Raw genomic sequence first — 24613 nt, 5'->3', positions numbered from 1 at the left:
AGCACCCCAGGATATATCTGCTTCACGTTCCTTCTTAGGATTAACAAAATTCTCATGGGAATTCGTGGAAGGGTATACGGAGATAGCACTTCCTTTATATCAGCGGTTAAAAAAAGGACAAGAGTGGACATGAAAAGAGGAGCAGAAGGAGGCTTTTGTCAAATTAAAGCAAGCCCTCATGAAGGCTCCTGGACTTGTATACCCTAGACCAGACGTTCCATATCAGCTGCAGTTGTCCACAACAGATAAGGGCCTAGGTGCTGTCCTACTTCAGGATACTGGTAATGGTCCAAAGCCTGTCACATAAGGCTCAAAGGTACTGAGCAATGTGGAACAACAATATTCTGCATGTGAAAAGGGGGTGTTAGCCCTCACGTGGGCCCTTGGCCATTGGGAATACATGATTGGTATGTCCCCAGTAATCCTCAAGACAATATATACTCCCATCAAGTATGTTCTTTGAGGACGCATTAACAAAGGGAGGGTCTCCAACCCAAGCTTAGCAGGGTGGACCCTTAGCCTGGTCAACAGAAATGTGAAGGTTAATAAAACATCTCAACTGTCTGTTGCATCTTATGCTCTTCTAATACAAGGGGAGGAGCATGAATGCCCTCTGCCCCTGGACACTGTCAAACAAGTCAAATCACCCTTCAAGATGGGCACTGCATACCAAGAGGCCAAAGAGAAAAACTTTTGACGTCTGGGTAGTAGATGGAAGTTGTTTCTACAAAGATGGCAAGCCACATGCCGGCTATGCTGCCCTTCAGATTAGTTCACAGACCATCGTGCAAGGTACCGTTTTACCTTACTCGGCCCATGTAGCAAAAGTCATTGCAATGTTGGCTGTCTTGAATGCTGCAGATCCAAAGAGTAACCTTTTTGTGTGTCCAGAGTCAGACTGGGTGGTCAGAGCATTGACAGAATGGATGCCAGTGTAGATCCAATAATCCATGACGCTCTCAGATGGGAAGGCTATGTGAAATATCTCTTGCACGCCTAGAATCTTGCCACCTCCAGGGAAGGTAATACATATCTCTGCAAAGTAAAGGTGCACAGAAAGGATCAGGCAGAGATCTCAAAGCTTACTAACAGAGCCGACGAGCTTGCAAAACAAGCTTACTTAATGGGAGACAAATACCTGTGGACAAGGTCAGACAAAAAGGCCTACAGGGTGCAGGCTAAAGATTCCAAGACCATGAGCCAAAGCTGGACATCATAGACTTGCAGAAAGCTGGTAAGGAAATACAGGACCTCTTGCTGAAGGAGGAATGTAGAGGTACAACATCTTCAAGAATAAAGACGGTATTATCATGGCCCTAAGAAAAGGCTTTTTGACAGTCTGCCCTGAGGTTGGCACTCACGGTCATGAGTCACTCCAGACAGCATAACAGGCAGAAGCTACAAAGTGGGGGAGAAAAGCAGGGAGGGGGCACACACAGGAAAATACAAAGGAACAGAATGGACACAAATAGAGTTTTAAAAATCCCTTTCAGGTCACATTTAAGAGATCAGTGTGTGTGGGGGGGGTGGGGTGCGTATAATGCTATGGATATGTAAGTTAAGATTACGATGAAGTCGTTTCAAGCTTAACTCAGAATTTCTTTATAATTAATACATTACACCATTCTTTAAACACACTTTGTTAGCATGTTAATATACTATTTTTATTGCAATGGGGGTTTAAAATTAAGATGCGACTTAAAGAATACAACAATTGACTAATTGTATAGATGGCAAGTGACTACTAAAAAAACATCAAAAGTTCACGTAACTGCAATGTTCAGAATTGGCAAATTAGGAAGGCGCTGTTTTTAAAAGTTTCTTGTTGCTACATTAGGGCCAAGATTTAGGTATCTGGCTTTTTCAACACATTATTTTATACAAAGAAATATATCTTTTCATGATTGACCATTACAGCTCTAGCTAGAATTTCTAAATTGTATCGATTTGGATGCCATACATATTCAGTATCTGCAGTTTAACATCCTTAGTAGACCATTATTGGAAAAAAGTTATGACATATACAGAACAATTTGTTTCTAATATTTAAAGAGGCTGTCACATCTGACAATTCTAAAACAATGTATTACAAACACATTTTTGTCCCATTGATATTAGATTGCAAAGGTTGGGGGTTGAGATAATCAAATAGCTTGTGAAACCCTTCCCTTTCTCAACTTTTGGTAAAATACTAGAGGATTGTCTAATAGTCTCAAAAGGCTGGTCATTCGGGAAGAGATAAGCATGTATGCTACTTGCTATAATACAAACAGTATGAACACTGTATTTTATTTACAGTCTAAGTACCACATCTAGGTGCAAAACAGGCAGAAAACACAGACCAAACAAAGCACAATCATATAATTTGATTGCTTACATTACGGCAGCCCCAAGCTTTTATATAAAAAGTAGGGCTGTCGATTAATTGCAGTTAACTCATGCGATTAACTCAAAAAAATTAATCGTGATTAAAAAAATAAAACGTGATTAATCGCACTATTAAACAATAGAATACCAACTGAAATTCAGTAAATATTTTTGGATCTTTTTTCTACATTTTCAAATATATTGATTTCTATTACAACATAGAATACTAAGTGTACAGTGCTCACTTTTTTATTACAAATATTTGCACTGTAAAAATGGTAAACAAAAGAAATAGCATTTTTCAATTCACATCATACAAGTACCGTAGTGCAATCTCTATTGTGAAAGTGTAACTTACAGATGTAGAGTTTTTTTGTTACATTACTGCACTCAGAAACAAAACAATTTAAAACTTTAGAGCCTACAAGTCCACTCAGTCCTATTTCTTGTTCAGCCAATCGCTAAGACAAACAAGTTTGTTTACATTTATGGGAGATACTGCTCTCTGCTTCTTATTTACAATGTCATCTGAAAGTGAGAACAGGCATTCCCGAAGACCCATGGCGGGGGGTCCTTCCGTCCCGGGACCCGCTGCCGAAGTGCTGGGTCTTTGGCAGCAATTCGGTGGCGGGGGACTCGCGCCACCGAAGACTCCAGGCCCCCTGAATTCTCTGGGCGGCCCTGTTTGACAAAACGCAAAGAAGGTGCCAATGTGAGATTTTTAAAAATAGCTATGGCACTCGACCCAAGGTTTAAGAAACTGAAGTGCCATCCAAAATCTCAGAGGAACGAGGTGCGGAGCATGCTTTCAGAAGTCTTAAAACACTCCAGTGCGGAAACTACAGAACCCAAACCACCAAAAAAGAAAATCAACCTTCTGCTGGTGGCATCTGACTCAGATGGTGAAAATGAACACATGTCTGTCCGCACTGCTTTGGATTGTTATTGAGTAGAACTCGTCATCAGCATGGACGCATGTCCTCTGGAATGGTGGTTGAAGCATGAAGGGTCATATGAATCTTTAGCGCATCTGGCATGTAAATGTCTTGCTATGCCAGCTATAACAGTGCTATATGAATGCCTGTTCTCACTTTCAGGTGACATTGTAAACAAGAAGCTGGCAGCATTATCTCCTGTAAATTGTAACCAAACTTGTTTGTCTGAGCGATTGGCTGAAGTAGGACTGAGTGGACTTGTAGGCATGAAAGTTTTACATTGTTTTATTTTAATTCTAATTTGTAAGTTCAACTTTCATGATAAAGAGAATTGCACTACAATACCTGTATTAGGTGAACTGAAAAATACTATTTCTTTTGGTTTTTTACAGTGCAAATATTTGTAATAAAAAAAATAAATATAAAGTGAGCACTGTACACTTTATATTCTGTGTTATAGTTGAAATCAATATACTTGAAAATGTAGAAAACAGCCAAAAATATTTAAATAAATGGTATTCTATTATTAACATCGCACAAATAATTGATTTTTTTAATCACGCCATTAATTGCAATTCATTTTTTTAATCGCTTGACAGCCCTAATAAAAAGATTTCAATATTCGAAATTAAGCGATCAGCTATGGTGCTGGTTGAACAAGATTCCTATTTTAATATTTGGTTCTCAACTCTACTTCCACGCCAACAAACAAAAAAAGGTTTTTTTAACGCTGTATCTCCAAAGCTGAACTTTCAAAGTTCAGGTCACCTGATTCCGTCACTTCCTCTCTTCAAACTGAACTGTGGGCTAGAAAAAGATGTCTAGGTTCTCATACTACTCCAAAAGCCACGGTATCTGAACAATTTCCAGAAGTGCATTAAACAATACAGTTAGCATGTGCCATATGCACTTCTTTTTCCTCCTGCCTCCCAAGGGAGAAATTATGCATGTATATGGAGCTGTTGTTTTTATTACATATGATATGCTATTTGTTTTTGCTGCATAGCAAAAAAAAGGTGAAAAGTGTGTGCCTTGCACTTGATATTATTAGTGAATGTGCTAGGTTTACTCTGCTGATCAAGAGAATGCATAGTGCAGCAATAGGCAGCAGCTGCACAAACTTCCCCACGTTGGCAAGGCAATGCCCCTCTACCAAGTTCTACAGAGACTTCCTCTGGGATAAGAATACTTAAGTTTACCATGGCTATTCAAATCCTGAGCTAACACTGCCAAAAACAGTGCCTATAGTTGCCAGATGTGAAAGGATAAGAGACTGCCAAATCATTTCACTTGGGTCACCAAATTGCTATTAGATAGTAATGGCTTCAGGTCACTACAAACCTATGGGTCCGATGTGAATTGGTGTCCTAGATATGTAACACTTTATAGGCTTGATCCAAAGTCTGTTAAAGTCAATGAAAAGACTACCATCAACTATATAGGTCTTATATCTCATTGCCAATCCTCTGAGCCATCTACAAGTTTGAATTTTTTTTTAATTAACTCTTCAACATTCTGGCCATTAAAACAGTTAAAAAAAAGATTTTGGAGGGCTTGACTAATTATTTTTAAGTGTTTGGGGTTGGCAATGCTGTAAATAGCTCTGCAGAGAATGGTTTCTTTTTCTACCCTTCAATTGTTCTGGTCAGGTGCCCATCAAGTTAAAGAAAATTTAGTTAGCTAGGAAAAGGAAGAAGAACAAACAGAAATTTATAGGCTGAGCCAGCTTCTATTTTGGAACAAGGAAAAAAAGTACCTGTAGCAATTTCCCAGAATCAAAATACTTTCACATTTCAAGGTACAATGCAATACACAGATTACATATAACACATAGATTCATATAGATTTCTAGAAAACAAACTACCTCCTGAAAGGCTCAAGGTGACTGACATTTTAAAAATACCAGCCAATTTACACACACTCAGAAAAAAGACAACTTTGCAAATCTGCAAAGGAAAAGACTTCCCTACTACTCTAGCCACTGATCTCAAATCACAATACCCCCATTCCTCCCCTTAGCCCAGCATTCCCATCTCAAAAGCTTGGGGGAAAAGAACTGTATTCAAAGTTAAAGAAATGTAAAGTTAAATAACTAAATGAAATAGAGGCAATCCAATGGCAACAATAGATGTCAACTTCAATAATGATGGGCTCCTAATTCTACGTACTAGTATGCGCATTACTGATTTTTATCACATCTGGTTAATAAGACTACCTAATATTATACATAAACTGAACAATACCCTGTACCCTAGAAAGACTGAAGGAGGAGAAAAAGTATTGTAGATAGTTTTATACAGTTCTGGTAGAAAAATATGTACATTATATTTTCATTAGGCTTTTATTAATTCAAGAACTAAGGACTTTAAAGGTAATGATGAATTTCATCAGTACTTTGGATTCTGCAGAGACACTGATATGAAGTTCAATTCAGCTGAACGTACAGGGGAATAAAACCAAATGATTGCATTATTTTGCCTATTAGACATTGTGGTTGACGTAATATCTTTTATTGGACCAACTTCTGCGGGTGAGAGAGAAAAGTCTCAGGACATAAAGAAGAGCTCTGTGTAAGCGTTAAAGCTTGTCTCTCTCACTCACAGAAGCTGGTCCAATAAAAGGTATTACCTCACCCACCTTGTCTTTCTAATATCCTGGGACCAACATGGCTACAACTACACTGCATACTATAATTTTGCCTATGGCACTATAAAACTTACATTACCTAAAACCAAGATTTAAATCAACCTGGCACACATTTAAAGGACCTATCCCTGCAATCTTTGAAGTAATTGTGAAAGAAAGGGAAATGTTGGCACAGTAGGGACCACAGCTATCTGTCAACTGCGACAAAGGAAATCATTTCAAGGGAAAATCTAAGATGTATTCCTAAATTCTGTGTAGTCCAGTGGTTCTCAATCTTTCCAGACTACTGTACCTCTTTCAGGAGTCTGATTTGTCTTACATACCCCCATGTTTCACTTCATTTAAAAACTACTTGCTTACAAAATCAGACATAAAAATACAAAACTGTCACAGCACACTATTACTAAAAAATTGTTTACGTTCTAATTTTTACCATATAGTTATAAAATAAATCAAATGGAATATAAATATTGTATTTACATTTTGGTGTACAGTATATAGCGTAGTATAAACAAGTCATTGTATGTATGAAATTTTAGTTTATACTGACTTCACTAGTGCTTTTTATGTAGTCTGTTGTAAAACTAAACAAATATCTAGATGAGTTGATGGACCCCATGGAAGACCTCTGAGTACTCCTGGTTGAGAACCACTGATGTAGTCCTTCATTAAACTGCTAGCAGAGAAAATTCTGTATAGTTTTTTATGGACTCACATCTGTACCTGTCTCCGGTGTGTGCATTCTGTTTTTTCTAATCCTAATTAATATAATTTTGCCTTATTGAATCAGGAGAACAATGGGTCATAGTGGCAAGTTTTATTATTTAAAAAATTTAAATTAAATACAAATTAAATTGCAGATCTAAAACAATTTAAATATCAAAAATAATGGAAAGCTTTTAAATCAGAAGCAACAGGACACAAAACTCTTTTCCAATTCTACAAAATTGTTTCCTATATAGTATTATATTCTGTAGAAGACCACTAGTTCCTAGGAGAAGAATAAATGGCTAAGTAATTGAGGAAAGTGTTCCCATAGTGAACCACTCATGTTGCAGATTCCAGATGCTCAACATTCTTGACATCAGAATGGAAAAATTTACTGTTAGTCTAGAGAAATTTAATATCACCATTCTTGTCATATCCTTCATAGCTTCATTATTAGGACAAGCCTGTGGAAGCTATAAACCAGTGCTAAATGATAAAAAAATATGGTCTCTGCGTTCCATCACTCTTACATATTACAAGAAAATATTTAACTTTGTTAGTAGTATAAGAAAAAAACTTCAAAAAAGCTAAGACAAATGGATGAGCATTTACTTTCATTTGTTAATTAGTTTTCTGAATTAGTATGTTGTATAATAATGCCACGCTTAAAACCAAGCTTTTTACTGTAACTAAGGGGTAATAAACCCTACAGAACATATCTAAGCCCAGAACAACACTGTAAAATTTTATTGTATTAATAAACTGGGACACATCAAGCTTTAAATTTTCCACTTTGTCAAAGGTAAAATAATCAGCACTGTTTGCTGCCATTTATAACAAGCTTACTTTTTCACATTTAAAGTATACTTTTACAGTTCTACAAAGAATCAGACATTTTAGTTACCCAAAATGAAATAATAGAATTTGTGCTTTTGTTGCTTGTGATGTTGACATCATTTGCTACTGTACAGTAGTCAAAGTCACTAACACTGACTATCTGAAAAAAATATTTGCAAAGATGGTATTTAAGATTAGTGTGTGTATACAAGCTGCAGTAAAAAATACAGTGTATACAGTATGTGCATGCATTAAGACAGGTTCAATTATGCAAAGACTTGCATACATGTTTAATTTTATGCAATGTGGGCAGTCCCACTGATATACGTTGGACTACTCATAGTACATAAAGTTCACCAATGTGCAGGATCAGGGCCACAGTGATTAACTCATTCCTACATTTAAAAGTGACCTTTTAAAACAACTGCATATTTTGTTTTCCACAAATTCACTATCAGCCTGATTTTCAGAGGAACTGAACACAGTCCACAGTTCACAATGAAATCTGTGACTGCTGAGGGTGATCAGTAGGGTTACCAGATAGCAACTGTGAAAAAATGGGATGGGGGTGGGGGTTAATAGGCACCTATATAAGAAAAAGTCCCAAAAAGTGGGACTGTCCCTTTAAAAACAGGACATCTGGTCACCCTAGTGATCAGCATATTTGGAAAAAATACCAGGCTACTGGTTTTTTAGCTTTAAGAAATAGTCAAATTTTTATATCCTTATGAGTTCTATATTGTAAACAGAATTCCAATGTTAATAATGATTTTATTTAAGTTTCATTTTGCTGTTTTCTGGTTAATAATGAATTACAATTTTGTCATAAATGATTTCAAAGGGCAAGACTGCAAACCTACTCAAGACAGTAAAAACCAACATGCAGAACTTTTTTAAACATGAAGTTTGTAGCTATCTTACATTACTTTGAATTATATCAATTTGAGAACCTATCTGAAAATAAGGTCACAATAGAAAATGTTGAATGGGAGTTCTCCAGATTTTTTTTTAAATGCATTTAAATAAAGTTCTCTTTCTTGTAAAATGAAATACTTTAGTTTTAGTATTTGACTACAGGAGGTAAATATTTGCAGTTGTTCGAAACAGTTACTGGTCTTTTAGGATTTGCCTTAACAGGGACATTTCAGATTTACCAGTTCATTTTGAGTAGGGTAACCAGATAGGAAGTGTGAAAAATCAGGATAGTGGTGGGGGGTAATAGGCACCTATATAAAAAAAAGCCCCGAATATTGGGACTGTCAGTATAAAATCGGGACATCTGGTCACACTAACACTGAGTTGAACTGAATAGCTGATTACCATTTGCATTCATACAGTGGAGGACAGAACGCTGCAGAGACCCTATGCCTATACTGAGCTGATCACCAATGTGGTTTTAAAATAAACTATGATCTAAACATAGTTGCTAGACATAATATCAGCAGCATCATATTCTGAAAATTAATCAAGTCTACTTGGACTACCACTTTAAAATACTATGCAACGCTGCAATAGCAACAAAATAATGATAGTACTGACTTAATGTGACCTAGTCAGCACAAACTAACACAGTGGAAATGCTCATGCAAAGATCCCATGTTTACCTTTTCAAAAATGCCAGTGCCTTTACCCCCTCCCCAAGCCAACAAAGGAAGTTTGCATACTGTGGTATCCAGAATGCTCTTAACGAATTGACTGGCCACTTGTATAGACATCCACTGTGATGAGTCATTCACTAAATATTTGCATCTAAGTCCTCATCAACACCAAAGAGGTATCTGGCATATAATAAAAAGAATTCATTCCAGCATTAGGTTGTTTGGGAAAGAGACGCACTGAGCATGCTTAATGCACTAACTCTAAATTCACAGCATTTGCAAGAGGGAGTGAGGGAAGGGCACTAGGGAGGAGTGGTATGGAATACCTAATGTGGCATTTTACAGTTGGAAAAAAAGGAACAGTTTCCCTTTAAGGACTGAATTAAGCCTTCCAAGAGCAGGGGTCAAGGCTATTTATTACTGAACTGAGCCCAAAGCTACTGGAAAACTTAATTTGATTACCATAAACCTCAGTTTTCATACTATGCTCCCCAGTGTATCAAAAGGCCCTGTGGTCAGTAGGATTTCATGCATCAATCAGGAAGATGTTCATGTAAGTTGTATTTCAGGCATTAAAAATGTTCTGTGAAGCTGGACATATCAAGTAGTATACTGAAGGAAAAAATGTCTCACTGAATGAGTATAACACTTAGCACAAGCAAAAGTTATGTGCTCAAATCAGTAAGAAAATATACTCACATTTCAAAATAGTAAATCAGACATAATGTCTCAAGGATATGTTTAGACAAAATATAACAGTGATTTGAATGAGTGGCAAACATTTCACATATTCCTAGCACCGAAATCCACAGAGTACATTAAATTCCTTTACACAGGTTTCCTATCACAATAGAGCAAAAGAATATTTGAATATTTGTAGCTGTTCCATGTCAAGCAACTGAAAATTAGCATGGCAGGTTTTCAGTGACTATTAGTACTAAATGTCACTTAGATTAACAGTTTTAGGACTAACAGTAAAACAGCCAGTCCTTGACCTGAAGCTGGACTGAAAAGCCACAGCATCTTTCCTCTGACAGTTGATGTATACAATACTCTGCAACTAATCTAGGTTCTGGCACTCTTACATTTTACACTACAACATAATAGTCTGCGCCAGTCAACGGACAGCTGGCATGACCAGAAACTGTCAAACTGTTAGTGTGATTATAGCTTTCTGTCTAACAAAAACAGCTATTTCTTAAGTCTTTTGGTCAAAAAACTATCCCTGCTATTGGTTAAAGCTATTTTACAACTAAAGTTTCCTTGCTGCTTCTTTCAAAAAGATTAAGTAAAACTGTTCCAGTTGTCAAATGTTACAAGTTAAAGGTAAGATTGTATCTATGTAATTGAATAGTTTTAAGACACTTACCATTGGTAAATATAACAAACACGTATTTAATTCCACATTGCTGATTGAATAAATCACAGATGTTTTTTAAAAGATTAACTCACTTACAGAAGTTTTGAAAATTTGTTCAGAGTGGTATGAAATTACTAAGCACTATGAAGATGTTGATAATCAAGTAACTAAGGTTGAGGTGAAGTTTTTACATCACACTAAGGTTATTTTTAAGGATTAAATCTGATAACAATTACTGCTAGCCAGGTATATCTTAGCTTCCTACATCTCTCATATTAACGCAAGCCTACATATTATTTAATGCCTCTGGCTGCTGGAGATAGAGATCATTCCAGAATCAAGGATGACAGCCTAGCCCCATTGAAGCAAAGGAGAGTTTTGTCTCAACTGGCATCAATTTTCAGACTGATTTTACTTCCAGTGGTCTAGAAATTTAGGAAAGTGGTATTGTAACCTGAACTATGGTGTAACTAGAGGTAGTTGCACATTACATTTGCTGTGGCGCCCCTATGCAACTTTCACACTTGAAAATGTTGGCAGTAGTCCACTGGGTATTTCATGATAAACATAAAGCACGATTAACAGCTTCATGTTAGCAAATACAGGCTTTACCACTTCATTGTAATATGAAATTTTAGCGGCAGATCTCAGCAGCTCTGATCAAGGGTTGCAAGACTTCACTGCACTGTTACCTGACAGTCCACCAGAGCAATGGTTCTGAACCATGGGTATGTGTAGTTCCTAGGAGTACACAAAGGTCTTCAAGGAGGTACATCAATTCATCTAGATATTTGCCTAGTTTTACAAACAGGCTACAGAAAAAGTACTAGTGAAGTCAGTACAAACTAAAATTTCATACAGACAATGACTTATTTATACTGCTCTATATACTATACACTGAAATGTATGTACAATATTTATATTCCAGTTGATTTATTTTATAATTATATAGTAAAATAAGAAAGTCAGCATTTTTTCAGTAATAGTGTGCTGTGACATTCTGTATTTTTGTCTGATTTTGTAAGCAAGTAGTTTTTAAGTGACGTGAAACTTGGAGGTACACAAGACAAACCAGACTCCTGAAAGGGTACAATAATCTGGAAAGGCTGAAAGCCACTGCACTAGGGAACAAACAGCTCTTCCCACCACAGGCCTTTATCGCTTTTCTTCACCTTTCTTTCTCCCAGTTTCAAAGCAGTGTACTTAGACTTCTGGCCATCACCTCTTCTACATACCCTACAGGAGGGAGAACTGTCTTATCTCAGGGAGGACACCATTGCTGCACACAGGGAAGCCAGATGGGGGGCAGGGCAGAAGGCGCAGGCTTGGAGAAGATCCTCCCTTGATTTCCCATTCACCCTCAGCAGCGAGATATCTCCCATAATGATCACACCCTGTGGAAAGTGTGGGGACAGGAATGATTATCAGGCCCCAGCCTACAGTGCTGGCTCTCCCCAAGAGCCATGTGCCCAGTGTACAGCAGGGTCCGGGAAGAGTGATTTGCCCTGCCCCTGCAGCTACTCACTATTTTGGGGGTCTTGTGGCTCATGTGTGCTTGCTTGGGGTTGGCCAGTTAGTGACAGGTGTGAGAGTACTGGCTGTGTTTTAAAACACTGAATCAGCGTTGTCTGTGTTGCAAACAACACTGCTTCTGAAAATGATGAATTTAAACTTCACAGAGATGACCTTGGGAGCCCAGCCTCCTCCTTTGTTATTGGTGGCTAAATGGCTGTGCAGAATTAGAAAGCGGCCAAGAAGAACTGAGGAGGACTTTCTGCGTGATATTATGATGCACTCCACCGCCAAGAAACAGGAACTGAAGGAGTGTCGGGACAGCGAGAAGAGGAATCAAAAAGAGAACGCGGCATTCCAGAATGAAGCCACGGAGCGGCTCTTAAAGGTTATGGAGCACCAAGCAGCCACACTCCAGGCGATACTAGCTCTTCAAAGCAAGGAGCTCCGCACTCGCCCTCCCCTGCAGCTGCTGCCGCAAAACTCTTTGCCATGTGCCTCCCCAGACACCGCCAACACACTATTATCAACCTCCTGGCTCCAGTCTATACCCACGGCATTCCACTCCTCCCCCATCACAGTCCAGCACAGCAGACTCCCACTACTCCTTGCCCTCAACACCCATCCCTCTGCAGTTTGGCCCTGCTGAAGTACAGTACCCGCTGCAGTACAGTATCCGCTGCATTGTACTCCAAAGGAGAAGATTGGATATGATCCCTGGACATACACAAATCTTTAGCTGTCCTGTGACCCTTCCTCCTCCTGGGACCTTCCCCTCCCCCATCCACCTCACTGCAGATGGTTTTCTTTGTTTGACTCTCTCCTCCAGTTGTTGTCTTTTAATACAAGAACTGTGCTGATTTGAAAGCAAACTTTATTCTATTAATTGAAAGCAAAAAGAGCCCTGCAAAGCAACATAAAATTATGTTAAACCCACGTATTGCATCATGTGCACCAATCACCTCCTAGCATTACAAGCACTGCACTCCCGAGAATAGCAACAAATATTAGTGGCTTTCAGCTTCAAATTGCTGCCTCAAGGCATCCCTGATCCTTATGGCCCCACACTGTGCCCTTCTAATAGCCCTGATCTCTAGCTGTTCAAACTCAGCCTCCAGGCGGTTATCCTCTGAGGTCCAGCCCTGAGTGAAGCTTTCACCCTTCCCTTCACAAATATTATGGACTGTACAGCACACAGCTATAAGCATAGGAATATTGTCACCAGCCAGGTCCAACTTCCCATAGAGGCTGCGCCAGAGGGCTTTTAAACGGCCAAAGCACACTCAGTCATGCTGCACTTGCTCAGCCTGTTGTTGAACTGCTCCTTGCTGCTGTCAAGTTGCCCTATATATGGCTTCATAAGCCATGGCATTAAGGGGTAGGCGGGGTCTCCCAGGATCACAATGGGCATTTCGACTTCCCTTATGGTGATATTCTGGTCCGGGAAGAAAGTCCCTGCTTGCAGCTTCCTGAACAGGCCAATGTTCTGAAAGATGTGTGCGTCATGCACCTTTCCGGACCAGCCTGCACTAATGTCTGTGAAATGCTCATGGTGATCCACAAGCGCCTGGAAAACTATTGAGAAATACCCCTTGAGATTAATGTATTCGGTGGCTAGGTGGTCTGGTGCCAGACTTGGAATATGCATGCCATCTATCGCCCCCCGCAGCTAGGGAAGCCCATTTGTGCAAAGCCATCTACGTCATGCACATTGCCCAGAGTCATGGTCTTTTGGAGCAGGATGCAATTAATGGTCCTGCACACTTCCGTCAACATGAGTCCAACGGTAGACTTTTCCATGCCGAACTGATTAGCAATCAATTGGTAGCAGTCTGGAGTAGCCAGCTTCCACAGTCCAATTGCCACACGCTTCTCCAACATCAGGGCAGCGCTCATTCTCATGTCCTTGTGCCAAAGGGCTGGGGTGAACTTATCACACAGTCCCATGAATGTGGCTTTCCTCATGCGAAAGTTCTGCAGCCACTCCTCGTCATCCCAGACATGCATCATAATGTGATCCCACCACTCAGTGCTTGTTTCCCGAGGCCAAAAGCAGCATTCCACTGTGGACAGCTCCTCCATGAATGCCACAAGCAATCTCGTGTCGTAGCTACTACGTGTGGTAAGATCAATGTTGCACTCCTCTTGCCTTTGTAGTTTAAGGAATAATTCCACTGCCACTTGTGATGTGCTGGTCAGAGCGAGCAGCATACTGGTGAACAGTTCGGGATCTATTCCTGCAGCCCAAAGAGGCAGGACACGCAGTACATAAACCATTGAAAGATGGCACCAAATGCAGACTGAAGCACAGGGATTGCTGGGATACGAAGCAATGCATCATGGGTCACTGGGACAGGACCCAGGATGCCCCACCACCCTCTCTGCCTCCCCACAAGTTTTAGCGGCAGAAGAGAAAGAGGTGCTCTGTGGGATAGCTGCCCAGAGTGCACGGCCCCAAATACCACTGCAAGTGTGAACACATAACAGCAGTTTCCTTTCAGCGTGCTCTCCCTTCAGCACTGTAACTTCCAGCACTGTAACTCTGCCAGTGTAGACATGCCCTAAGCAAGGGCTAGTGCAGGACATGGGGGAGTGAAGAAGTTTGTTTTCGTTATTAGATGTTTTAGCTGGTTAATTGCTTGTATGAAATCGCCTTCCCTACCTTAAAGGCAAATTTGGGCCCAGTTGCTATTTGACCCCATTAAACAGCACACTAATTTGGGATCAAATTCTCACAGTTTGGAGCAGCTCAGATTCCATTACATCTCACAACATACAATTCATGTTTACGTAGTGGGGTGGAGAAAGAGTGTTTGCCCACCAGGGACTAGCACAGACAACAGAACTCTACATTTTGATTTATGTCGAAGAGCTGGAGTACTAGAAGCAAAATGATAGCAGTGTGTATCAGGTTGGGGGCTGGAAGGGTTATATTAAAACCAGGATAGAAACCCCCAAAAAACCTAAAACATCTTTCTATCCTGCAAACAGTACCTGCCCTCCTTGCAGGGAAAAAGTGGAAGAATAATCCCTTCCTCCAGAACCTGAGCCTTTGCTTGAGTAAAGAGGTGCACTTTAAACCTTGAAGTGCTAAACAAATTGTATCTGGCCCAAAGTCAAAATATTATTTCAGCAGTAAGACACAGATGGCATAATCATTCTTATTAATACGTTTCTTGGGTTTATGAGGACAATTAAGCTTTTGTCATTAATCATAATTATGAAATGGGTGCTTTGAACTTCACATGTATAAAATATTACAATACATGTGCTTTAGAAAAAGCCACACATTTTAATATTGAGGAATTAATTTTTCATACCTTTTTCCAAGCCATTTTATTTATTCACAGATTCATTATGTCCCCCTCACCACCACCTCTGGATACATTTATTTAAGCAATAAAGTAAGCCACACTGGTTATATCAGATACCAACAGTCACCCATCACTCCACTGCCCATCTCTGCTCACTACATGAAATACTCTGAACACTAGAAAATATTTGGCCAAATACCAGTAAATGACCTTAAGTGGTGCTCTGAAGGTCAGCAAAGGCAGGTGGATAAAAGAAAGAAAGCACCAAAGCAGAAGATCCTCCACAGCAAACACTCCACAACTAGTACTCCAGAATTCAAAGCTAGAGGACAACATGGGCAAACTAGCTGGCCTCAACTGTCATGGTAGTGGAATGTGGTATATATGGGGAGGGAGGGGAAAAAATTCCTGAAATCCAGCAAGAGCAGTAGGAGTCAGAGGAAGGAAAGAAGGAAAAGGTTAATTTTAATTTTATGTGGAGAAAATCTGGATTGGTAGCAAAAAAACTAACTATCTCTGCTCCATAAAATCCAGTTAGACTTGTAACCAAATGCAACTCCTCATGCATTTTGGAATCCCCCCTTTTCACAATCCTCCCATTTCTAATTGTGTATTCAAAGGAAAGAGCACAAGGTTAAGAGGCAGGAATTCCAAGTTCTAAGTCTGGCTTTGTCACTGACTTATTGTGTCTCTTTGGGCAAAATGACTCACTTTACCTTGCTTATCTTGCTGCTTCCATTTCCCCTACTCTAAAATGGGGATAAAAAAATACTTATTTAGTGCACAGGGCTGCTATGAAGATTAGCTGGTATTGATACACCTTTGAACATTCAATATTAAGTATTATTAGTAAATAGAATCAAAGAAATGTAGGGCTGGAAGCAACATCAAGAGGTCATCTAGTCTGTCCCCGCCCACTGAAGCACAATTAAGTATATCTAGACCAACCCTGGACAGGTGTGTGTCTAACCTGTTCTTAAGAGCCTCTGATGAGAGGGAATCACATCTCCCTAAGTAAGCTGCTCCAGTGCTTAACTATCCTTAGAGTTAGAAAGTATTTTTATAATCTCTAACCTAATCTCTCTTGCCACAAACAAAATCTTGTTGTCTTGTAGGACTTCTTGTCCTACTCTGGAGGGACATGGAAAACACTTCACTTCAGAGCTTTATGTCCCCCTCGGTGTTCTCTTCTCCTGACTAAACATGCCCAATTCATACAACCTTTCCTCATAAGTAATTTCCTCTAAATATCTTATTTTGTTGCTCCCTTCTAGACTCTCTCCAATTTGTTCACATCTTTCTTAAAGAGTGAAGCCCAAAACTGGACGCATTACTCCAGCTGAGGCCTCATCAATGCTAAGGAGAGTGGAACAATTTCTTCCCATGTTTTACATACAACACTCTTGTTAATACACCCCAGAACAACATTTGGCTTTTTCTCAACAGCACCACACTGTTGACTCAGATTCAATTTTGGATCCACTATAACCCATGGACCCTTTGCTGCAATACTGGTGCTTAGCTAAGTTATTCCCCATCTTGTATTTGGGCATTTGATTTTTCCTTGCTAAAAGTGTCAGCAAGGTGGAACTTAAGCCTCTGTCTACATTCCAGATACTTTAGTATTGTTGAAAAGGGTAAAACTTTGGAATGGTAGGAAAAAAAATCTTTGTAACTGTACAGTAACTCCTCAAAGTCGTTCTTGTTAACATTGTTTCGTTGTTACCTTGCTGATCAGTTAGGGAACATGCTCATTTACAGTTGTGCAATGCTCCCATCTAACGTCGTTTGGCAGCTGCCAGCTTTGTGCACTGCTTGCAGGAAGAGCAGCCCGTTGCAGCTAGCTGGTGGGGGCTTGTAACCAGGGTGGACCAGCAGCCCCCTATAAGCTCCCTCTATCAGCTCCCCGCTCCCATAAGTTCCCTCTGCTGCAGCCACCCATCAGGCTACCAATTGCTGGCAGTTCAGCTTGTCCCTCCCCCCACTGCCATGTGCTGCTCCTGCCCTCTGCCTTGGAGCTGCTCCCAGAGACTCCTGCTTGCTGTGCAGGGGGGAAAGGGGAGGGCTAATGTCAGGGTGTCCCCCTCCTCCCTGCTCCTGCACCCCACTTACCCCTTCTCCATACAGAGCAGGGAGGGGACACAGACGGAGAAAGACAGAGAGCTTGGGGCAGCAGCTGTTGTCTCAACTTCCTGATCCACTTAAAAAGACAATGCACTTACGGGTGGGTCAGATTACTTAAAGGGGCAGTGTGCATCTCTCTCTCTCTCCCACACACAAAGTGTGTGTCTGTCTCTGTCTGCTATGCTGTCTCCCCTCCCTCGTGTTCATGCTGCCTTGTGTGAGAGGCTACATTAACAACAACGTGTTAACCCTTGAGGGCTCAGCCAAGTGCTAGTTCATCATTTAGCAGCAAGGCACTCCCTGGAAAATATCTCTCCCTCTTCCACCCTCTAACTTCACCACCTCAACCAAGCTTCACAATCATCATAGCTGTGAACAGTATTACATTATTTGTTTAAAACGTATACTGTGTGTATATCTATATAATATATAGGTTTTTGTCTGGTGAAAAAAAATTGCCTGGAACCTAACCCCCCCCCCCCCCTTTACATTAATTCTTCTGGGGAAATTGGATTCGCTTAACATCGTTTCGCTTAAAGTCGCATTTTTCAGGAACATAACTACAACATGAAGTGAGGAGTTACTGTATTGCCACCACATATACTCTGCACCGGTCTACACTGGGGGGAGGGATCGATCTAAGTAATGCAACTTCAGCTACATGAATAATGTACTGAAGTTAACGTACTTAGATCGACTTATTGTGGTGTCTTCACCGCGGTGAGTCGACTGCTGACGCTCCCCCATCAACTCTGCTTGCGCCTCTTGCGGCGCTATAGTACAGGAGTTGACGGGCGAGGGCTCGGGGGTCGATTTATCGCGTCTAGACTAGACATGATAAATCGATCCCTGCTGGATCAATCACTGCCCGACGATCCAGCGGGTAGTCTAGACATACCCTCAGTGGTGGAAACGGAACCTTTATGTGTGATAGCGGGAGTGGGGGAGGAAATGAAAATTAACTTATTTTTTTAAGAAAAAAATCAAAACTAAATAGTTTGTGTTCAGAAATAACTCCTTTATTTGAATTACAGATTCGAATGGACAGTCTCGACTGTTTCACACATTGGGCCACGTAAAATGATTTAATTCCTTTTTCTTAAAAAAAATAAAATAAAGCCACGAAGAGGAGACAGTGACTGAAAAGAAATTGCTCAGATGAATACATAATCTGAAGGATTTTATTTTTCAACTGTGATGTTTAGTTCATTTACATTAAGTAAGGAGAGAAGAGGTTAAACTTAAAAATGTGTTCAATTAGATGACTGTAATTAATTATCTTTCTGTAGATAAAGATTGTAGACTTCACAACTAAGACAAGGGGGGAACATATAGTCCTTTTAGGCTTGCGTACCTGTGTCACTTCCAGATCCAGTTGATAAAGCTGGCATGATTTAGTCTACAGGCTATCACACAAGAACGTTAGAATAGTGCTCCACAGCCAGAAGGCAGCAGTTAATTTCAGTTCAGCTGCCTGCAGCCAAGTTTTCTACAAAGATTTATGCAATCTCCAAGATTCCCCTAGAAAGAACAGAAACATAATTTTACAATAAAGAACACTGTTAAACCGTAAATTATTGCAGCTTAAGTACGTCAAAAAAAATTAAAACTTGATCTGAGTGGCTAGCGGTCTCCTCGAAATAATGTCCTAGTAATCCAGTCAAATCATTATTGCTAAAGGAGTTTTTGATTTAATTTGATGCTCTCAATTAAAACAAGAGAGTACATTGTTTTTATATTAAGACTTTTAAGACTTTTTCCAAGATGAAGCAAGTTTGTTTTCTTCAGTCCAGTCTTTAATCCTATGCTGCTGTAAAAATCATTTCTGTCCTTCACTAAAATTACACATTTTAACCCCACAATGTCAAATATTTTGGAAATAAAAGGGCTATTTTTCCAAAACAGTAAATACTTTAAATTGCTCAAAGTTTATGACTACTTTACCAGAAGAACCTCTGTTTAGTCTAACACTAATTTATACAAGGCCTCCACTTAACTTCCAATTCCATCATATCTCTTCAATTAATTTAAAGTCTGAAGTACAACCTGCGTTTACTGCCTGGATCATAGCTCCAAACGTCAAGTGAAATTCTACAAATAGTACTGTGTGGGGCAGGTTCTCAACAGGTATAAATGGTCATAGCTCCACTGACTTCAATGGAACTGTGACCATTTACACCAGCTGAGGATTTGACCCTGTATATTTACTACTAGAAAGTCATGCTGATAATATATTTTTTAATTACTGCCAATTTAAACTTTTAGTCTATTTCTGATCAGTTCTTTCAGAAAAATAGAGAACCATTATGAGAGAGAGAGATAATTTAGTACAAAAGACAATGTTAAAATAAGATTGAATTTCTTTTTCGCTGATTTGTATTACAGAGTTAAGACTGCTAGTGTTAACACATAGTGGAGCAGACCAAGGTAGGGGGAGAGAGATTTGAAATCAAGATTATATTTTCTCTGGATTCTGGAAAATAAAATATGTTATATAAGAAAGAAATCAGAATGGCTCCAATTTTTCATAAGAATGTATATACAGGAAAGATGTTTTTTGTTTTTGTTTTAAAAACATTCATACTATTAATCAGAATGGTTCTCTTTTGAAGTTATCCTGGTCCTGACGGTGCACAGTTTGGACACTCTTGTATGCACAGATTCTTATAAAAGGTTAAAGCACAAGTGCCATAACCATTGGGAACTGTTCAATATTTTGTCCTCCACACATGAAAAAACCCTCTACAAGTATTATAATTTATCATGGACTGTTTATCATTTTGTTTAGTAAATTATAATCCATTTTTAGTTACAAGGCAGGGTTGCCAACATGCTCCAAACTGAACTTGTTATTAAAATAAGTATTTTCAAAAAAAATTAAATTTGCCAAAAGCAAAGTTTTATATGCTAACTTTCAGACTTAAAAAAAAAAATTACTGGTTTGTTTAAATTGCACATACAGGATAAAGTTATCTCCCCCTAAGAACTTGTTTTAAACCGTAAAGGCTGACAAGCTTTATTGCACCAGCAGAAACATCCACTTTTTCGTAAATACAATGGATTTTTAAGAATATAAAAAATAAAGACCTAATATTTTACTTGAATTAGACAGCATATTGAAGATTTGATTTTAAGAGATTGTGGGAAAGAGAAAAATAAGTTTTCACTAAATGATGCATCAACTTCCAAGCAAATATATTGTATTAATATTGAACAAAGGCATTATTTTCAAGTCAATGACAACTCTATTAATTCATACCAAACACAAAATTTGAAACAGAGAAAAGAAAGGTTAGCACTCAAAGCCGACAAAGATTTCCTTATGATGCTAGAGTTACAAAACATCTATATGCAAGTGAAGCCAAACTTCAGTTTAGGGGGAAAAAAACCTGACATCTACGCCAAGGACACACTGTACAAATTAAAAAAAAGCACAGATTCAATTTTTACTTTTTTATACATATAAATTTCATAAAGGAAGATATCAGTTCTAAACTCAGTTATGATCCCCCAATCAGAATATGACTATCCTTATCTGAAGTATGTCAGCTATCTGATAGAGAACAGCATTTTCAGTTTCCATGAGCTTATTGAACTTGTTAAAAATACAGCAATAGCTCACATCATTATCACATACCTCTGATTTATGTGCACCTTAAAGATTTTGTCCCATGTCAAAAAATGAATGTAGTAAACATTTCAAAGGCATTTTCATCAACAAATGCATCCATTACTACTAATTAAAACTGCAGATACCTCAAGAAAAGTGCTCACATAAACTTGAAAATTCTGTTGATCTACACGCACTTCATATATTAAAAAGTCTGGATGTCATTCCTCATTTTCTTTTTTTCATGGTAAAACATTCAATATTAAAAAAATTAAACTGCCTTATTATTTAAGAAATGTATATATGGCATAAAGTTATTCCCTCCAGAACCTATATATATATTAATGAAAAATAAATGACCTGATGAAATCCTTACCAGTAAAATGCTTAATATTTTGTTGGAGTGGAATAGGGTTCCCCCGCACCCCCCAAAACTTGCAAATTAAGCTACATTTTTGCATTGATGATGTTATTTTCTTTGGCTGAATTTATTTAAAATGCTTTGGAAGTTTTTGTCAGAATCCAGCCATAAGTATTGCTGACTGCTGTATGGAATCAATTTGCTGCAACACAGAAATACCAGCTGTTACAGTATGTCCTGAGAGGGATTACCGAATATTCTTAAATTGAAGTTCAATCCATCTTTCCATAAAAATTAGAACCAAAAGCCAGGAACGTAACAGCAGTATCAAGTGCACCTGAGGCATTTACAATACCCAATAGGACTGTTACAACCAGCCTTTAAAAAGGGCTTATTTTTGAAATTTCATTATTCCAGTTGTACCTTGCTTCTATATATCACACTGTATCAGATTCTTCTGGCATCTACCATGTGGAAACAGTGAAATATCTGAAGTCCTGTGATATGTTGTTGAATTTCCACCAGGCCCTTAGTCACCTCTCAGGCTCCTATAGTACTTGTGACATCTAGTGGTTACATGGAGAAGTGCATTCATTTACATAAGGGTATTACTTGTTGTGACTACAAAAGGCAATTCTATTCCTGAACAAACAAAAATGTTTTCTTCCTTTTTACAAAAAGGGTTGCCTAATGTTATATTCAGAAGCTATTATGATGCAATTTTTAAAGACAAAAACCCTACTTTGACTGTACTAAAATAATTTCATTTCTACTTTCATATCTTCTTATTGTAATTATGTTAATAAGTGTTTCCATTGTGATCCCTCTATTTCTAGGGGTTTCCAGTTAAAAAGAATTTAAATATTGGAAGGTTTTGTCCTACCTTTAAATTAGTCTTACATCTCATACAAGCATGTTCACCAGTCTAGAAGCTTTATTTAATTAGGTCCATGCACCAACCACACAAACATATGCCTACTAACTTATCTTGGCACCAAATCCTCTGGTTATAAATGGCCGGGAGTGTGTCACAAGCCTCCAGGGAACAACTTTCAAAGCTGAATAATCCTAGAATTATAGTTCTCTGAGGAAACAGAAGTACATACTGTAAATACAGATGTAAGAAAAGAACAGAGGACCCCTATGGATTGATAGATATTGTAAAACCAACCAACAGACAAGAGGGGAAAAATGATCCTATTCTCATTTACTCATACATCCAGTCTGGAGGTACTGGGAAGACTGAGCCAGATGCAGTAAGAGAAAAGGAAGGAGGAATGAGATTGGAAACTTTTACAAGGAAAGGTAGCCTTTTGCTGAAGTGGCTGCCTCCAGGGAGATCTATATTTTGTACTTTTTTTTGAATGAAGAGATTTTTCTGACACTACCACATGTATTTTACCCTAAAATTCTCCATCTTTCCATGATCTAAAGAGCTGGCAGATTGGGACTCAAATATGCCTTTCTATGGCAAGCTCAATCCACCAAGAAATGGTGATGTGGCCTAAGAGGATATCTTTTTCTCCTTGTCTTGTGGCCCCCATAAATTGTAGAGCATTTTATTTGTGAAAGTTGTTGTTCTGCTGAGTTATTCAATGATTTTTCACAATTTAGGGAGTATAAATGGATTTTCTTTGCATTTTTAAGTTAGAAGAAAGAAGCATCTTAACTAATGAACTGAAGGATAGATTTTAAGATATGAAAGTATGAAATCTGGTAATTGTTATACGACAAGTTTGCCAGGGAAAACAGAGAAGCAAGTTTTTGACACACAGGATTCCTACTTAATTTGTTCTTCTAAAGAGTGCTACTGTTTGAGGAATATGATCTTGATATCCAGAAGGTAGAAAGGTATGCCTGCAAATGGTATTTGAAGCACCAGATTGATATTTCATGCAGAGACAAGAACATTTGAAAGCCGTTCAGTCTTGTTCATTGTGGAACCTCAGCTAATTGAAGTATGCTGAATGACTAGGTACATGGTGTGACAGAACCAAACCAGTGGGGTACAGGAGTCTGGTAGAGGGCAAATATACTGGTCACTGGATGAGTAGTTTTCTGTTCCCTGAGTGACCAGAGCAGGGGCTGCACTAGAGTAATCAGGAACCTGCTAGAACCAATTAAGGCAGACAGGCTGATTAGAACACCTGCAGTCAATCAAGGCAGGCTAATCAGGGCACCTGGGTTTAAAAAGGAGCTCACTCCAGTCAGGTGAGGGGGAGCCAGAGGAGAGGAAGTGTGTGTGAGGAGCTGGGAGCAAAAGGTGCAAGGAGCTAAGAGTGAGAGGGTGTGCTGCTGGAGGACTAAGGAGTACAAGTGTTATCAAGAGTACAAGTGGTGAGGATAAAGAAGGTGTATCCATGGGGAAGGCCATGGGGAAGTAGCCCCGGGAGTTGTAGCTGTCATGCAGCTGTTACAGGAGGCACTATAGACAGCTGCCATCCACAGGGCCCTGGGCTGGAACCCAGAGTAGAGGGCGGGCCCGGGTTCCCCCCAAACCTCCCCACTCCTGATCAGACACAGAAGTTGACCTAGACTGTGGGGAAGATCACTGAGGTGAGCAAATCTGCCAATAAGCGCAGGACCCATCAAGGTAGAGGAGGAACTTTGTCACAATGGATATAGGTCTCCAAACCTATTCAGCACAGGAAATTGCTGAAGGAAATTTCCTGGAAAGAGAAGAGCTGGGTGTCAGTGGATAAAACCTGGACTGAAAGTGGTAGTCTCATCTTTTGGAAGTTGTAACTATGAGATATATTGCTTTTTCTGAGGAAGTTTCCACCTCATAAGTAGTCGGGTTCCAGTGGAATTTACAGACCAATATTGGCTTCCCAGGAGCACATACACTGGCACTGTCAACAGGAACTAGTGGAATGTTTCTGGAATTTCCACTCAGATTAAAGAGTACACAGATGAGGTATGACCTGAAAGTCAGATCCGTGGCAAGGAGAAATGTGTGACCCACTGACTCAGAAGGATACCATGGAAAATAAAAACAACTGAACCTTGTTATGTAAATACAGTGTTATACAAAAAATATAGATCTCTATAGTGCCTACCCATTTTACAAGAGATACACTGAGGCACAAATAATGATCTTCCTAAACTTGAATGCCAAATTAATGGGAGAACTGTAATGACTTGAAATTCTTCTACTTTTGGCTCTAAACATTCCCTCCTGATAGTAGAATACTGAAGACTTTTGTATAGTTTTTGGGATATCTGATCAGTATTTTTTTTT

The 24613-nt window shown here is 39.1% G+C and overlaps 1 protein-coding gene across 9 annotated transcripts in view; it reads right to left on the bottom strand.

Moving 5' to 3' along the window:
• The window catches only part of MPP7 (membrane palmitoylated protein 7), a 300103-nt gene that overhangs the window by 184616 nt on the left and 90874 nt on the right, over positions 1-24613 (bottom strand). For 8 of the 9 annotated variants that reach the window (XR_005593934.1, XM_039523991.1, XM_039523987.1 and 5 more), the window contains one exon: positions 18756-18922. Coding sequence is in view for 8 of the 9 variants with exons in the window: in XM_039523991.1 (XP_039379925.1) it covers positions 18756-18792 (37 nt within the window). In the remaining variant the exon portion in view is untranslated. Of the gene's footprint in view, positions 1-18755; positions 18923-21795; positions 21834-24613 lie in introns of those variants that run through there. The other variant, XM_039523986.1, reaches the window with a different exon arrangement.

This window comes from Mauremys reevesii, linkage group 2, assembly GCF_016161935.1.
Source record: "Mauremys reevesii isolate NIE-2019 linkage group 2, ASM1616193v1, whole genome shotgun sequence".
In the NCBI taxonomy this organism is placed as follows: domain Eukaryota; kingdom Metazoa; phylum Chordata; order Testudines; family Geoemydidae; genus Mauremys; species Mauremys reevesii.
Note: the sequence above shows the minus strand (reverse complement) of the source record. Positions and strands in the feature narration are given on the sequence as shown.